General features: G+C 37.1%; 1 protein-coding gene across 3 annotated transcripts in view; it reads left to right on the top strand.

Moving 5' to 3' along the window:
• LOC136856864 (serine/threonine-protein kinase SIK3) overlaps positions 1-16740 on the top strand; it is a 677731-nt gene that overhangs the window by 618862 nt on the left and 42129 nt on the right. For all 3 annotated transcript variants that reach the window (XM_068224993.1, XM_068224992.1, XM_067135068.2), the window contains 3 exons: positions 3182-3294; positions 11573-11724; positions 11887-12041. In XM_068224993.1, coding sequence (XP_068081094.1) covers positions 3182-3294; positions 11573-11724; positions 11887-12041 — 420 coding nt within the window. The remainder of the gene's footprint in view (positions 1-3181; positions 3295-11572; positions 11725-11886; positions 12042-16740) is intronic.

The following is a 16740-nucleotide window of genomic DNA, read 5'->3' as shown; positions in this document are numbered from 1 at the left end:
GGTACCTTCAGACTGGACAAAAGCAGTAATTGCACCTATCTATAACCAAAGGAACAGGAAGGATTGCAACAACGATCGAGGTATCTCATTGATTAGTATACCAGGCAAAGTAATCACTGGCATCTTGGAAGGGAGGATGCGATCAGTAGTTGAGAGGAAGTTGGATGAAAACCAGTGTGGTTTCAAACCACAGAGGGGCTGTCAGGATCAGATTTTCATTATGCGCCAGGTAATTGAAAATTGTTACGAGAGAAATAGTTATGTTCATGTTTCGTAGATCTAGCGAAAGCATGACAGGGTACCGAGGGAAAATATGCTCGGCATACTGGGGGACTATGGGATTAAGGGTAGATTATTAAAATCAATCAGAGGCATTTATGTTGACAATTGGGCTGCAGTGAGAATTGATTGTAGAATGACTTCTTGGTTCAGGGTACTTATGGGGGTTGTTGTTCGTAGTTTACATGTACTTCCTTACTTGCTAACTCTATTTCTTTCCTATCTGCACCTCCTTCTTGGTATCTTGGTATCTTCCACCTTACCACCTTTAAAGGTACAAACCTGTTTTCACATTCCTCAACAATTTCTTTAAACCCATCCCAGAATCTGTTTACATTTTTGTTTATCGTTTTCCACCGATCATAGTTACTTTTTAAAAACTCCCTTATGCCTGCTTTATTATCCATATGGTACTTCCTAATAGTCCTTAATTTTAAGACTTTCCTTTCTATCACATTTATTTTTAACTATGACAAGAAACAGCTTTCATGATCACTAATACCATCTATTACTTCGGTTTCTCTATACAACTCATCTGGTTTTACCAGCACCATGTCCAGTATATTCTTGCCTCTAGTTGGTTCCATTACTTTCTGAATCAGCTGTCCTTCCCATATTAACTTATTTGCCATTTGTTGGTCATGCTTCTTGTCGTTCGCATTACCCTCCCAATTGACATTTGGTAAATTGAGATCACCCGCTACAATCACATTCTTTCCATGTCATTTCCCACATAGCTGATTATCTCATTGCTGGGCTGAGTGGCTCAGACGGTTGAGGCACTGGCCTTCTGACACCAACTTGGCAGATTCGATCCTGGCTTGGTCCGGTGGTATTTGAAGGTGCTCAAATATGACAGCCTCGTGTCTGTAGATTTACCGGCACGTAAAAGAACTGCGGGACTAAATTCCGGCACCTCGGCATCTCCAAAAACTGTAAAAGTAGTTAGTGAGACATAAAGCAAATAACAATAATAAATTATCTTATCAGATAATTCTGAATCAGCATCAGCACTACCCTTTCCCGTTCTGTACATTCCAAAGACATCAAGTTGCCTATTATCTTTGGAAATGAGTCGTTCACCAAGAATTTCATGTTTCTCATCTTTAACTTTTTCAGCTTACAAAATTCTTCTTTCACCAGAATGAATACTCCCCTTCCTACCATTCCTACTCTATCTCTACGATACACACTCCAGTACGTTATAATTCTCATGTTAGGTCCGTATTGAAATGTACGTAAATACAAAGTATGCTACAAGTGTTATTTTTTTTTAATATCCACCTATTCAATTGTTATGACCATACATGAATGACATTTATAATTAAACACGAACGCCTTGCTTACACAAACACTGTATTGAAAAGTGTCTCGTGATACACTAACAAAAAGCAACCTCTACAAAGAATAACACAGTTTCTATATAAATGCTGTGGTCAACATGCACACATTCTACTGGGATATAACATCAATACAAAGAGATCTTTTTTAATAATTAAATATTATTATAAAATGTTTAGAGACATGTTTCGCCCATATTAAGGGCATCATCAGCCTCAAACTCAAACCTGTATTGTGAAAAATCAGGATCCTGATTGTTCTTACAAGTCGTAAAAAGAGGATATCAATATAGGTGTTATTAGAATGTCCTTGGTTAAAATCGTTATAACAAGCTGCATGTCACAAGTTCACAAGATTATACTTTCCAGAGCGTTGAGTCAATGCGCCCAAAAGGAAGACTGCTATATTATAGTAACACATTCAACTTCCACACCTTCAAGCCAGTTAAATAAGACTATAGACAGCTGAACAGCTATTTAAGAAGACTGTTGTCTTAACATACGAAATTAACATCTTTAACAGTCTATCAGCTTTACTCTTTCTTATCCTCCAACAGGAGTTATCAAGGAAACACATTTCTATTTCATTATAAAGATTGAGCTGTTTATTGCTCTACCCTCAACAGGTTTTGGGGCGCATTGACTCAATGCTCCGGAAAGTATAATCTTGTGAACTTGTGACGTGCAGCTTGTTACTACGATTTTAACTAAGGACATTCTAATAATTTTTTATGGTTAGACTAACACCTATATTGATATCCTCTTTTTATGACTTGTAAGAACAATCAGGATCCTGATTTTTCACCATACAGGTTTGAGTTTGACGATGCCCTTAATATGGGCGAAACATGTCCCTTAACATTTTATAATAATATTTAATTCTTAGAAAAGATCTCTTTGTATTGAATAGGTGGATATTTAAAAAAAAGAAAACACTTGTAACGTACTTTGTATTTACACACTCCAGTTCCGTGAGAAAATTTCTGCATCCATTATATCATATCTCATCCATGATTCAACTCCTATTTCAATATCTGGTAAGTATATCTATTAAATTACTTAATTCTATTCCTTTCTTTACAGTACTTCTACAATTCAACACTAACATTTTTATGTCATCCTTACTTGAATTCCAGATCCCTGTACCCTTATCACTGTTCCCTAGACCACCCCGTTTCCCTGAATGTACTTCCATATAACTCTTCTAAACAAATTTCATAACTTATATGTACCACTGTGGTTTAAGTGAAGACCATCTGAACGCAGATTCCTATCTCTTACCCACCCATTAGGATCTAGAAATCTCACTCCCAGTTTCCCACATACCAACTCCACAACTACACTACACAACCATCTCGATAATCTCTCTTTTGTCCATTTAAAAATAATTTGACTATGTGATTTTTCATTTATATTTTCTTAACCATGTACTTGCCTGCCAATGTGTTGTTTGCTCTTAATTGTATATTTTCCAGTACTTCTTCAGTTACTTAGTTGATTTTAATGCTTATTTCATTATCTCTTCCTCCCTGTAAATTTCACCACTTTGATTTTCCTTGCAGTTGGTGGTTTTGGTCGCCGTGCTTCAGATGGAGGAGCTAATTTGAAAATGTTCTTCAGTCGGCAAATGGAGGGTGCCTGGAGCCAACCTGGTAGTCAGGAGCAGTTGCAGTTGGTTAGTACTTAACTTGCAAGAAAATATTCCTCAGGTGATAACTAGATAAGTCACTCTTGATGACTTTAGAACTCTAAACATGGGCCTTTAGTGTATGTAATTCATGATGATGCTTAATTTTGGTACAAAAAATGAATGGAGTTTAGTTTAATAAAACTCTAATTAAAAAACTGTTTGATTGTAAGAATAATTCAACTAGAGATGACTCAATCTTGAGTGGTGTTTGTTTTCAAATCTCTGGAAATTACAGAGGCAGTTTCTAAGTGAAGTTGATTTAATTCATACTCTCATGTTTCTCTATATAGGTCAAATTCAGATGAAGCATGGTATAAAAATAACTCAAAAATTTCATGTTTATATCAGGTAGTGTTTAGGAATGCAATATTTAGTCATCCTTGCAGACTCGTAATATTGAGTGTAATATTTCCCATTTGTGCATGGCATTTACATCGTTATCAGTAGTAACTGCTGGCTTTTTATCAACAGGAAAAATAACTTTACATTGCTGTGCTCACAATATAGCGAGCATGGAGAATAATTGCTACTCTGCTGTACCCGTGATATTGCAAGTGAGACATACATCCGATTATAACTATGCAGTACTCTATAACTATGCAGTACTCGCAATGTTGACATCAGAAATCATTCAAATTCCATGGTCATTTACAGCTGTCTGTCTGGAGTAAATAGGTGGTTATTTAATGGTTATTTGCTAATTCATTCACGAGTTATTACGACAAATACGACACTCTGCTTTATCAGCTGTGGCATGTCTAGCGTTGAAGCTGGCAGTGAGGCCTGCATCAGGGATGAGTAAGTTATGTTGTCTACGAGGAAAAGCACAATCTTACAGAATCCAAGGTTATAAGGGTTTTATCCAAATTGGAATCGGAAATTGAATATTCCGATTTTAGTGATTTTGAAAATAATGATGATAGGAATGGCAGTGATTATAATGAAAGTTGCAGATGTTGATCAACCAATTGTGCAAAACCCAAGATAAACAAGCCGTACCTATCTTCTGATGTTCCAATGGCATGGTTATGTGTTTAGTTCAGTTGTGCACAATTTTGATGATGATGATTTCATTCTTAAATTAAGACGGTTGTTTCTAGTAAGGATACCCCTCTAGATATGTACGGAATGAAACCATAGCTTTGGCTGTTTTCAATTTTTCCCTCACTATTGGTAGTTTTTATACAAGAAATATCAAATTAAATAAATAAATAAATAAATATTACAAGTTTATATTGAACCCTTTAAGGTCCTTCGTAGGATACGTACCTTCCTTACCTATTAGCAAATCGGCATGAGATCTTTCTCTTGGGTCGTCTACGGGTTCTTCATCACTTGCTTAGGTAAGAGGCGGGTTTCAGTAGTTTAAACTATCTACTAAATGAGAGGACTAGAGTCAAAAGAAATTGATATTGAGGTCGAAGAAACTTATGACAATTATCATCCCTAAACAATGAACTCAGTCTTGTCCATTTAAGAAAAATTAATAACAATAATGACAATGAGAGACACTGGCTTTAATTCAACTGCCTGAGGGGTATCCTTACTAGAAACAACCGTCTTAATTTAAGAATGAAATCATCATCATAGGCATGTATTCGTCAATGAATATATAGTATATAAATACAACGTCATTTCAACGTATTAATTGTGTCGTCTCAGATGGCTGAACAGTCCGATTCTGGATGCATAGATTTTATTGCAGTGACAGCACACACTAGTAGTTGCAGCAGATGGTTGTGCAAGAACGCCATCCCTCGCATTCGCTCGTTCTTTCCTGTGGTTCCTCCTCTCAGCTTCTAATCTTCTCCTATCTTTTTCTAGATGTTCAACTCCATTGTATACAATGCTACGTCATTTGGGCCTATCCTCGGCTGTAGTTTCCCAGTTGACCGTATCAATATGACATCTTAAGATTACACTTTAGAACATCCTTATTTCGTTTAAGCTGCCCTCCATGGTTACGCTGGCCATTCTTTAGTTGGGAGAACAAGATTTTCTTTGGGAGGCGTGTATCTGGCATGCAGACGATATGAAATAATGAAAGTCTGGAGATCCCTAAGATTGGTTTCCATGCGAGACTGCATGTACCATCATAATGGTTCGTAGTGATTCAGCCCCTGTAGCACGAGCTCTGAACTCTTGGTATAATTAAGGCAGTCTAATCGGTATGTGCCACACAGTGGTTGAACGGCATGGACACTTAATTGAATCGATGACACCTGCGACTATGTCATGGACCGACATCTAACTTTGTGAATTACGTTAAAGTAGTTGTGGATGATGAGCGCAAGGAAAATGATGCTATAATGGCAGATGGCCCAAATGTAAGTCACTGAGGTTGATGACCCCATGACCATCCAAATTTCTAAGCTGAAGGCTGAACACAGTTAAGTTACAGTAGTTGATGACCAAGGTTTCCACATTAATAAAACCCCAGCACATCTGATGCTCAACAAATCAAAATAAAAAATAATACCAAAAACAACAAATGCCCACAACACTTGTGGCAGTAAAGTCCCTTTGCCATCAGACATGTTCCCTTAATTGTTATGTTAATAAGTTGAGATTTCTCAGCAAATAAAACTAAGATTTCCAGAATACATTTTCAAGCTATTCACTTGGTTTTAAGCTAATTCTCAAATACGATTTCACTGAATTAAATAGATTAATAAATGAAGTAATCTCATAATCCTAATTAACAACAAAATTTATCTACCCCAGACGAATGGTTTTTTTAAAATCCCTAATTATTTAATTACATTATTGTGTTACTCGGACATGTTTATCAGAAACATTATTGACGATGATTTTGATCTAATATTGTTTTATGCTCGTACTTTTCTTCATCGCCGCTGGAAATGGGATACATTGTCATAATTACCAGTACTATTTATTTATTTCATGACGTCACTCAACAAGCTTACATTATAACACTAACAATTATTAAGGAACTATCTTGGGTAATCCTAACATTAAATCCTATAATCTACATAAATTTACACACAACGCAAAATAAACAATCCATGTCACATTGCTTATTACGCCTATGGTTATCCCTTGGACTAATTCTGGCACCTCCTTGGACATGGTTTCAGGTCGACGAGACTGAAGTGTCGTAATGCACCTCAACCAACTCTAGGATGGATGGACTACTGCACCCCATGTTCTCCACAAGCATGACCTCATATCACAAGAACTTACATTTGTGCCTTGGGAACCAACAACAACACAAGTCATCCATCACGAAGTCTATGGATTGACAGCTATCATGACATTCAAATAAAACTTTATGCAACCCTCAATAACATCAGACATCACTAGATTCTCAATTTTGACATCCCTGAAAATGGTTATTTCCAATATATCGTACCATTGTCTCATTTCCATCGCTTTGATAATGAATTCAAGTTTCTACTAAAACGAGTCTCTTCTAAATAATGAAATCTAATTCAAAACATTTTACTACAAATGACGAATCTCAGTTACAGTTTCTTTCTAGTAGTAGGCTGGCTCAACCACCTAACAGCTAGCTGGAATAACGGTAACACGAGCTCCCCCTGATATCTCTAAACAAAACGCACATGCTATCTTAACTTGCATCATATAAAAACCTCGCCTCACTGGCAATTCACACGAAATATAATTCTTGACCCACAAAGATTATGTGAAGAGATTTAATTTAAAACGTCACTCATATATTCTTATCCATCACGGTCCTGTGGTTTCACGTGGAATCCTAACTATGGACTGACCCTATTCCCATCTCATTAAATTACACAAAATAACTTCTCGGGCTTCCTACACTGAAAATCCCGGCATCAGCACTACAGGATTTCAACAACCTGATCCACATTCCTTCATTCCTCCCCATTTTCTCAAGACTTGAAACACTTGCTATCACACAATCTCTACATGACAATAATATGGAATTTCTCTCTTGGGTGACCCACAATGCTGTTACATAAAACACACTGTGACAACTAACCATCTCTCCTTGCATATCTGAGATAATATTTAAACTCACAACTTAACTCACAAAATTTTACCGTTAATTTCCTTTCATCAATTTTACACAGATTTCAACAGACTTTGGAATAGCAATCCCCTGTAACAAATTTTACCGGTTTCACCTCATAACTTCCCTTGACAAACTTTATGTTGCCGAACACAATGGTGGGCCTTCTGTGCCAGCTGACACTCCACCATTACTGCGCAATCACTCTGAATGATAAACAACTGATTACACTTACATGAATTTCATCTTTACACTAAAGAGAATTTTATGATAAATTAATGTCTTAACTTTGGCAAACTACAAATATAGAAAATAAATGTACAGAAATGATACTTTGCTTTAAACATTGTATTAGTTTCTCAACCATCAAATCTACTACTATACAACACTTTACACACTAGTTTCGCGACTTCCCAATTATCCAAGAAACATTTAAAAAATGACGTTTTGTCATATTCCTCTGCCATCTTCACAAAATAAAAGGGTGACCAAAATGCATCACAGATACACACAAAAAAAATGGTGACATCATGAAATAAATAAATAAAAGCACTCTATGAGGGTGTTAATCCACATACCTGTAGTCGTACGTCGTCTCCCATCAGAACAGGCTTACCAGCCTCTCTCATTCTTTATTTAGCCATCTAGACAGATAGTGGCTTTACAAAACATTTTTCCCTTCTCTGTCTTCATTGTCATTCACCTGAAAATAATGACTTAAACAAAAAAAAAATGCCCTTCACACGTTCTCTTCCTTGCAAACCAAACATGTTCGTCAAAACACCGATCCGCACATGCAAACGAAGTTAAATAAATAAATATTGGTTAATTTAACTGCAGAACTTCTGGCATTACAATGACCGTCTGTTGGCTTGATACGAATTTATATGACGGTTCCACATGGGAATACCATTAACTTGACGGACAATCTTTCTCCACTTGGAGATGATCTTATATAGCCACCTTTGGCCAAACTGCCCTCCCAATGGTAACTTCGTCTACACAACCAATTTTTACTGTTCTTCTGAGTAGCATGCGGTCGCTTCAAATTCTCTGAACACAATGTGGGATCACAAAATGGCGCATCGTTCTTTTATAACATTTACTCCCACTCTCATGCCATCTGCACTTACTGCCAAAAATTTTACAGACACTTTTTCAACCCCATAAAAATGTACTTATGGCAGTTGTTTAGTTTAGTAGCAGTATTGATGATAAGCATTTAAGCGTTTCTCTTAACCAACTGAATTGTTAAATTACCTCATAAGCTAGGCACTATATTTGGTCGATGTATCAGAGTTCAAATGAACAGGCGTGTCTTTCAATAAATTTCCTTCTGGAGCTATTTAGTGGTCTAAAGTCTTTACCATTAATAACTAGATTGTTTCACTTAAAATTTCCTGATCTTTACTATGGCAGTTTCGTTGTCAACTCTTCTTAAAAATGTACTTCTATTAGAAAAATAGTCCCGACATATCCTGGCACATTCTACACATGCGGGTGACTTAATTTCTCTAGCGTGAGAATGAGAATCTCCTCCTGTTTCTCCATGTGCCGTCTCTGGTCAGAAATAAAAATGTAGCTAGAACTCATGACTTGTAATTTATATGGGACCTCATGTAATAACTTTAGGGACTCTGGCTCCTTATGGCTCAAAGGTCATGGGTTCAATATTATTTTGGGGATATTAGGTCATGTAATAATTATTATACACTGACACGTATAATATTATAGTTTGTCTTGGAGAAAATGCTGCCAAATACAAAATCACATTTACATCAGTGGAAACTATTCAAAAGTTTTGCATTGACAGTGCTAATGGTTCAAATAGAGAAGCTGAATATCATAGAATACTGGTATATTGATCTGCTTCTTGACACCCCTCAGTTTTCAGATTATATATTGAAGGATAGGTACTTCTTACTTCTCCATATGATTAGGGTGACCAGATGTCCTCTTTTATCCAGACATGTCCTCCTTTTTAGACCACTGTCCAGGGTCCGAGTGGATTATTAAAACAAACCTCAAGTGTCCTGCTTTTTTAGCGAACCTGCTTATTTTGGGGTTATCTGTTTTACTACTTCATAACGCCACAGCATCATGGATATCATATCGATATATAGAAATGTGATTATGGATATACAGTACATACAATTATTCTTTGCATGCCTTGTATTGTGATGATAGATGCTATTTACCACTCTGCATACTGCATGCTTCTCCCTCAGCAATAACAAGTCAGAATACTGCTATGTTAATGTGCAACAGCTGATAATGTGACAAGCGACAGGAGATAACAGGGATTTGAAGGAAGTCTGTTTTAAATGGATGGCACTGAAAAGTGATATTGATTATTGTGATGTTGAAAAATGTATTCTGTATTTGCAAGTTCACAAGTCTAAATCCTTTCAAATTGATGATGCAAAATCTTTTGATCAATTCTTCAGTTTCAAACAATTCCTGAATGAGAGTAGTAATGACCCTGAATTTAACAAGTTACCTTGTAATCAGAAATAGGCAAAATGTCAATTTGCGTAAGTCAGTTGATTGTAGTTCAGAGTTATTAAAACTTGCAGAATACTTTTTTCTATACCAGGGCACAATAGTCTGATAACAGGAACCGTTTTAAAATAGAATCTGCAAAAATCCTCTTAATGGTTCAGTATAATCTAAAGGAATTTACATGTGTATCTTTTTATGCTGCATATGTTAGACACGCAGAAACTCCTGAGGGCAACAGAATCTTCAGAAAAGTACCAACAGGGCGTGTAAATTAGTTTCGTTGTTTAAATTTTGTAAATATTTCCTGTATAATATGGAAATGGATAAATTTTGTTTGTGTGAAAATTAGAATATATACTTCTAAATTCGGACTCTCAATGGGGTATTTTTGTGTCCTCATTTTTCTGGCATTGTCCTCCTTTTTACATAGTTTTGTCCTTTTTTTTTGTTTTGTATATTTGTTTGCATCTGGTCACTCTACATACGATTCACTTCTGTGACAATAACACATAACTTGAAGGTGGCTAATTGTTCACCATCTCAGAAGAAAGTTTTGTGAAGTTTCCATTTCAGAAAGTGTGTATAGATGAAAGTTCAACGCTATTCAAGTGAAAAGTGAAGATAAACGGATTTAGATGGCATACATAACTTTCACACGGAAATAACTTTACTAACCAAACCAAACCCCATGGCACTACAGCCCTTGAAGAGCCTTGGCCTACCAAGCGACCGCTGCTCAGCCCGAAGGCCTGCAGATTACGAGGTGTCATGTGGTCAGCACGACGAATCCTCTCGGCCGTTATTCTTGGCTTTCTAGACCGGGGCCGCTATCTCACCGTCAGATAGCTCCTCAATTCTAATCACGTAGGCTGAGTGGACCTCGAACCAGCCCTCAGGTCCAGGTAAAAATCCCTGACCTGGCCGGGAATCGAACCCGGGGCCTCCGGGTAAGAGGCAGGGACGCTACCCCTACACCACGGGGGCCGGCGTAAAATAACTTTACTTAACACATGTAAAGTATTTTTAACACCTTACCAAAAGATAGAACGTCAAAGACTGTACCACCGCAATTACCGTGTGTTTTTGGTGTTTACTTTATCTCTCAGGTTATTTGAGGTAGGGTGTAGTAGTTTACTTTTTACAGGTAGTTGGAAAAAACACAGCTATTTTCAGGTCTGGGAAAACATCCAGGAAAGGTTTTAGTGAATCATATGGAGAATCCAAGTCATGGTCATGGATACCCTAAAGTCGGCCCCATAGCTTATCCCCTCCAAGATGCACTGCTGTAGGATAAAAACTTTTGTGATCTGCGATTGTGAAACTGGGTATGTGTTAAGATATTTTTGTGTACAAAGGGGCAACCACGGGAATTGTACCAGAATATGAATTGAGTGTATCTGGTGCAGAAGTTTCTAAACTGGATCTGATCCATTAAGGCAGAAGCCATATTTTTCAGTGTCGACTCGGTTAACTGTAACTTAAAAGCTTTTCAGTCTGTCGAACACAGACCTGAAAATAGCTGTGCATTTCCCAACTGCCTGTAAAAAATAAACTACTAGTATCTTAACATGAAGACCCTCTTGCAGCTTCCAAATATTTGAGTGTGATTTGATAGAATTTGATGATATTCTTCCAAGAATGAAACATGTCAAATGTATAAAACTCATTTTACCATGTGACCCGTAAAATTAATATTTTAAAAATTCTTTACAAATATTCAAACTGGTTTATTTTTTGTTCCAGCTGCAGCCAGGTAGCCCAACACTTTCTCAGCGATCACAACCTATCACAGCCCACAATCCTCAGAATGGGATGCTGGAAGGACCACATTTACAGGCTGATCCTACAGTCTTAGCTGCCGGTGAAGAATTGCCAGATCCACACGCAGTAGCAAGGTATGGTGCCCTCTTGTGCTGCTTGTCATATTATTGCAATGAGGAACTGGATAAAATGAAATAGTTGAAATTTACATGTCCATTTCAGTTCAGAGTGTAATTCTCTCTTAGTGCTGCTTTTTATCTGTCCATACAGAGCATTACAGTTTGTTCTTTGCCTAGGTACATGGAGGGTCGTGGTAATTCAAAACGCCACACACTGGCAATGGCCAGTACTGAAGAAGTCCAAGAAGCCCAACGAAAAATGATGCTTCAGCAACAGCAACCAAATCGCACTCGGCGTACAGGTCTCCTTACAGTTATGGAACGACCACCAGGTCTGTACCTACTGTGCTCGTATGCAGTGTTAGTTCCTGTAGTAACCACCAGTTGACTATCAGTAGCATAGATATTTGACCTTAGTTTTCTCCATCTGATATAAATCAGAGTTTTGTTGTCTTGCTGGGGAAGGAGAGAAAAGGAAATTGCAGTGAAGATTTTTTATGTTGAATTTCAGATGGGATTTTTATACAAAAGTAGGTTATTTTTCAATATCATGTTCCTACAAAAATGCTGAAATTATTATGAAAGTAGTGGTTTTTTTTTTTCAGGTCCCACCCAGTGACTACAAAATTTTTGAAATAAGAAATCACGTCCCTGTGGTTTGGATTCATATTAAGCTTGCTTACCTTTTTGACATCTTTTCTCACACTTGAATCTTGTTATTATGACCACCTGCTAGAAGTGCCATCTGCAGTACATAGCCCACGATGTATGCCGCGTGACGTGGTCTGGTGGAGCGGGTATATAATGTGACTGATAGGCTGGCTGTACACATTGCACTTCTTGCCCGTCATGAGTAAGGGAAGCAATTTAACCGAGTTGCAAAAAGTGATGACTGTTGGCTTTTGGGCCATGGGGGACAGCATTTCAGAACAGCGACGTTTGTGAACTGTTCACATTTCACTGGGATAAAGATGTCTTATGAGTGACAAATGGCACCATTGGGAATAGCCATTGTGGAAACTGTGGAGCTCCACACACCGTTTATATCTTGGATGAACGTCCACTACAATGGTGTGTGAAGGCCAACCGACAGGCTACAATGATTAATCCAATCAATCAATCAATCAATCAATCAATCAATCAATCAATCAATCAATCATTCAATCAATCAATACTGATCTGCATTTAGGACAGTCACCCAGGTGGCAGATTCTCTATCTGTTGTTTTCCTAGCCTTTTCCTAAATGATTTCAAAGAAATTGGAAATTTATTGAACATCTCCCTTGGTAAGTTATTCCGATCCCTAACTCCCCTTCCTATAAATGAATATTTGCCCCAGTTTGTCCTCTTGAGTTGGAACTTTACCTTCATGTTGTGATCTTTCCTGTTTGTATAAACGCCACTCAAACTTATTCGTCTACTAATGTCATTCCACGCCATCTCTCCGCTGACAGCTTGGAACATACCACTTAAAAAGATTATAGATTACGATACATACCACTTAGTCGAGCAGCCCTCCTTTCTCTCAATTCTACCCAGCCCAAACTTTGCAACATTTTTGTAACGCTACTCTTTTGTCGGAAATCACCCAGAACAAATCAAGCTGCTTTTCTTTGGATTTTTTTCCAGTTCTTGAATTAGGTAATCCTGGTGAGGGTCCCATACACTGGAACTATACTCTAGTTGGGGTCTTACCAGAGACTTATATGCCCTCTCCTTTACATCCTTACTACAACCCCTAAACACCCTCATAACCATGTGCAGAGATCTGTACCCTTTATTTGCAATCCCATTTATGTGATTACCCCAAGATAGGCATTAGCCATTTTTAATGGCTGCTTGTCTACAATGGAACAGTCCTCCATCGGAATGAACCAGGGCACATCCAGACAAGTGTTTGCTGCAACAGTCCAGTAAGCCTTTCTGTGAATGGGGCTCTGGAGTAAATGGAGGGTGACTGCACCCATGTTAACACAAGTGCATCACTGAAAATGATTGGAATTTGCTTGACAGGATGGCAACTGGACCACTGCTGATTGGTGATGGGTAGCCTTCTCCAACAGGTCATGTTTTTAGCTGCATAGAACGGATAGATGTCAGCCTGTCCGGTGAGAAACTTAAAGAAACAACAACCTACAACTATTGCTGGATGAACGCAAGACAGTGGAGCAGTGTTATGGTCTGGGGAATATTCTTGTGGTTTTCTCTAGGTCCCATCATCCGTGTTGAAAGCATTCTTGATCAATTTGGTTATGAATCCATCTTCAATGATCACGTCTACCCAACATGGTGATTGTCTTTCCTCAGGAAGATGGATAACCCCAGTGTACAAGGAAAAGGGTGATAAACGTAAAGCAGATACGTAATTACAGAGGCCAGTCAGTTTGACATGTTGTTTGTAACCCCTGGGAAAGTGTTCTTTCTGATTATATTTGACACGTTTGTAAAATTAAGGTTATTCTATTGAGGCTGAACTTGTAGGATTCCAACAACATATAGCAGATTTTAGATTCCGATGGTCAGATGGAATGTATCGCTGTTGATCAATTGAAGGGGATATCATTGGGGACTATTGAACTAGACCAAACAGTGGTTGAATGGGTCCCTAAATTTCTAGAAAATAGAACTCAGTGAATTAGAGTAGGTGAAGCATTGTCTGATCCTGTAATGATTAAGAAGGGTGCCCCAAGGGCAGTATTATTAGACTTTTATGTTTTCTTATATATGTAAATGATGTGAGTAAAAAACTGGAATCACAGATAAGGCTATTTGCGGATAGTTTATAGAGTAGTAAATAAGTTGCAGGATTATGACCGACTACAAGGTTGTGAGATGGACAGCAGACAATGGTATGATGGTAAACGGGATAAAAAGTCAGGTTGTCTCACGAAGCGGAAACGTCCTCTCAGTTTTAATTCCTCTGTTAATGGGATGGTAGTACCTCATGGGTATCGCTATAAGTAGCTGGGTGTTAATATTAGGAATGATCTTCATTGGGATAATTACATTAACGAGGTAGTCAAGAATGATGCAGATCTCTTCATATGATTATGAGGGTATGTAAGGGTTGTAGTAAAGATATAAAGAACAGAGCGTATTAAGTCTTGAGTTAGACCCTAATTAGAATGTGGTTGCAGTGTATGGGATCCACACCAGGATTACTTGATATGAGAACTCAAAAAGTTCCAATGCAAAGCAATACGATTTGTTCTTGGTGGTTTCCGACAAAAGAGTACTGTTACATGTTATAAACATTATTGGTCATTATTGAAAATTTACAGTTCAAAAACAATAAAGGTGTTCACTAATCCACCTATTCAATACTTTATTTCCACTTAAAGTGGTTACATAAACACAATAACACCTTGACATGCACAATGACACTATGACATTTTTGTGCGTATGTTTATGCCCTCATTTTGTTGGCAACATACATATTATCACATTGGTGAATCCACAAACATTTTTATTTGAACCATTTTAATTATAACTACGTATTTTTAATGGAGGAAGTTTTAGTCTCTGACAAGATAGTTTTAATATGATCATTGACAGTGTTCCATTAACATGTTTTCATTAGTGTACTGTATCAATATTCACATTGTATGTACCAAATTTTAGTAACTAGCTGATCTTTTAGCTTCTATTTGTATTATTATATGTACTTTTGAAGATTATTTTAGGCTGAAGATGCCCTAAATTAAGGGCAAAACATGTCCCAAATAAGTGTTATTGTGTTTTTTGTAACCAGTTTAAGTGAAAATAAAGTATTGAATAGGTGGATTAGTGAACACCTTTATTGTTTTTTAAAAGAGTACTGTTACAAAAATGTTGCTAACTTTGGGCTGGAAAGGTACATCCTATGGGAAGACTTGGGAGTAAGGAGATGAGCTGTTCGACTAAGCAGTATGTCTCACTCCGTTTACAAAAGAAGTACATTTATTGTTCCACCTATTCAATACAATCATTACCACGTTATGTGGTCAATTAGACATAGAAAATCTAAATATTATGGGGACATGTTTCGCCCTTCTTAATGGGCATCATCAGTCATATTAATTTAATCTTGAAACAAACATTGTTTAGAGGACAATGACACTTTATAATTCATAAAAATTGAACTATGATTTCCTATGATATTAACTTTACAGAATAGTGGTTATAAAATATGCTGTTGGGATATAACATGTACAACATATGCTAAAATTATTGTAAACTAATTTAAAATCTTGTTCAAAAGAAAATTTATGTCAATATAAAGTTCTAAAAATGGCACTTGTCTGGTACTGAAGTGAATCCTCTTCGTTATAAAAGTCAGCATATATTTGCTGGGGCAGTTGTCAACATAAGTTTTAAAAGACTAAAATGGTTGGAAACTTGAGGGTGAATTTTGTTTATATTTCGACATTAAAAGATTGGCTAAGAAAAAAGGTGAATGTTATGATGTTAACCACATTAAGTTGATTGGTCTAAAATATTATCTGATATAACCGTTGCAAACAGACGTTAGTGTGGTGGTTGAAGCTGCTTTGATACAAGTTTTTTCCGAGTATTAGACAGGTTATGTTTGATTTTCACGTGAAAGTAGTCCTTCTTGAAGATGTGGAACATCGTTGAATAGAATGTGGTTATACTGTAAAAGAACAAAAAAGACGTGTTTGATGTGTGTTTTTAAATCGTATGCTAGTGTCCAAGAACGTGGTACTGATTGTATTGAATAGGTGGAACAATAAATGTACTTCTTTTGTAAACTGAGTGAGATCGCTGTGTTCAATACGGATCAAAAATGAGAGTGATGGTTTGTAAAGTAAGCAGTATGTTCCAAACTGTCATTGGAGAGATGGTATGGAGTGACATTAGTAGACGAATAAGTGTGAGTGGATCTTTTAAAAGCAGGAAAAACCATAACATGAAGATAAAGATGGAATTCAAGAGGACTTCTTCTTCTGGTTCTATCCATTTTAGATGTTACAACCATCTTGGTTGTGCTGTTCTCGTCACCTGTGGCTTGGAATACTTCTATAGATGTTT

Source organism: Anabrus simplex, chromosome 1 (assembly GCF_040414725.1).
Source record: "Anabrus simplex isolate iqAnaSimp1 chromosome 1, ASM4041472v1, whole genome shotgun sequence".
NCBI classification, from domain to species: domain Eukaryota; kingdom Metazoa; phylum Arthropoda; class Insecta; order Orthoptera; family Tettigoniidae; genus Anabrus; species Anabrus simplex.
This window is presented reverse-complemented; position numbering and strand designations above follow the sequence as displayed.